Source organism: Trichinella spiralis (assembly GCF_000181795.1).
Source record: "Trichinella spiralis strain ISS 195 chromosome Unknown Scfld3923, whole genome shotgun sequence".
NCBI lineage: Eukaryota > Metazoa > Nematoda > Enoplea > Trichinellida > Trichinellidae > Trichinella > Trichinella spiralis.
The window spans coordinates 1-999 of NW_003530862.1; the positions used below are offsets into that span (position 1 = coordinate 1).

General features: G+C 53.8%; 1 protein-coding gene across 1 annotated transcript; it reads right to left on the reverse strand.

Moving 5' to 3' along the window:
• Positions 1 to 244: 244 nt before the first annotated feature.
• Positions 245 to 616, reverse strand: Tsp_15831 (conserved hypothetical protein). The gene has a single exon (XM_003367652.1). The coding sequence runs from the start codon at positions 614 to 616 to the stop codon at positions 245 to 247; it is 372 nt and encodes a 123-aa protein (XP_003367700.1).
• Between the last annotated feature and the right edge of the window lie 383 nt (positions 617 to 999).

Consider the following 999-nt stretch of genomic DNA (forward strand, 5'->3'; position numbering starts at 1 on the left):
TTTGTAGAACAAAATAGATGAGAAGGCATCACAAGCAAACTTGTATGCCAAAGGTTGGGAGGACATCGAAGAGCTAGAGAATCGAATCAGAACATGCAATCGAGAAAAGTGAAAAGAATTTGAAAATTCGTTAGTCGTAATGTCATCGATTCATTAACAGTTTAATGAGTTATTTGATCGGATATCCCAGACCGATCGGATCATGTCGGAAACAGAAGGCCCAAGATCATGTGGCGGGTCAAGATCAGCTGGCAGTAGAAACTGCCCAATGCCGACAGACAGTGGCCGGTCCAGTGGGAACGATAAAAGATAAATCGGCAATGTGCGAACTGCCAAAGCCCAGGTCGAGCGTGTCCAATTTGGTCAATTTGCGCAGGAACCGTTTGCATAGGCGCGGATCGAGCGGTTCGGTCAAATAGCAGAACAGGGCAAAGTGGCGCAACGTGGCGGCGCAGCCGACCGCCGTCGCCCGGAGCAGACCGTGCGCGTAGGCGCTGCGCACCGGCTGGAGCAGTTGGAGTTTGAAAATTTCCAACGGCATCGACCGCAACGCCTGGTCGAACACGTCCACTGTCGGCAAACACGACACGGACACTTTGAGTTCTAGCTTGGACATCGCCCGACAATGACCGGCCTGCCGACTGAACAGACGGGTGTTGCCGGTGTCGCGGCACTCGGATGGGGGGGGGGGGGGGGGTCGACGCCTTGTTTTTTTCTTTTTTCTGGAATCTTCGACCGACACTCTTTTATTTGGGAAAATGGGGCCAGCCAACCGATTGCCCCGACAATGGAAGCCCTCATGACGCCCGGAAAAATTCAACGATCGCTGTTTGTGCCAACGCGGGAGAACGAATCCCTTAGGTGCCCGGCGTCAATACCGCTCCCCGTCGCGCAGTTCCACCGACAAATGGCTTGAAGGGGGCGGGCCGCGGGAGGCATAAAAAAGGTAAGCATCTTCTCCTTCTGTGAAAAAGACCACCTCGCTCCGTGCCCTTTTCC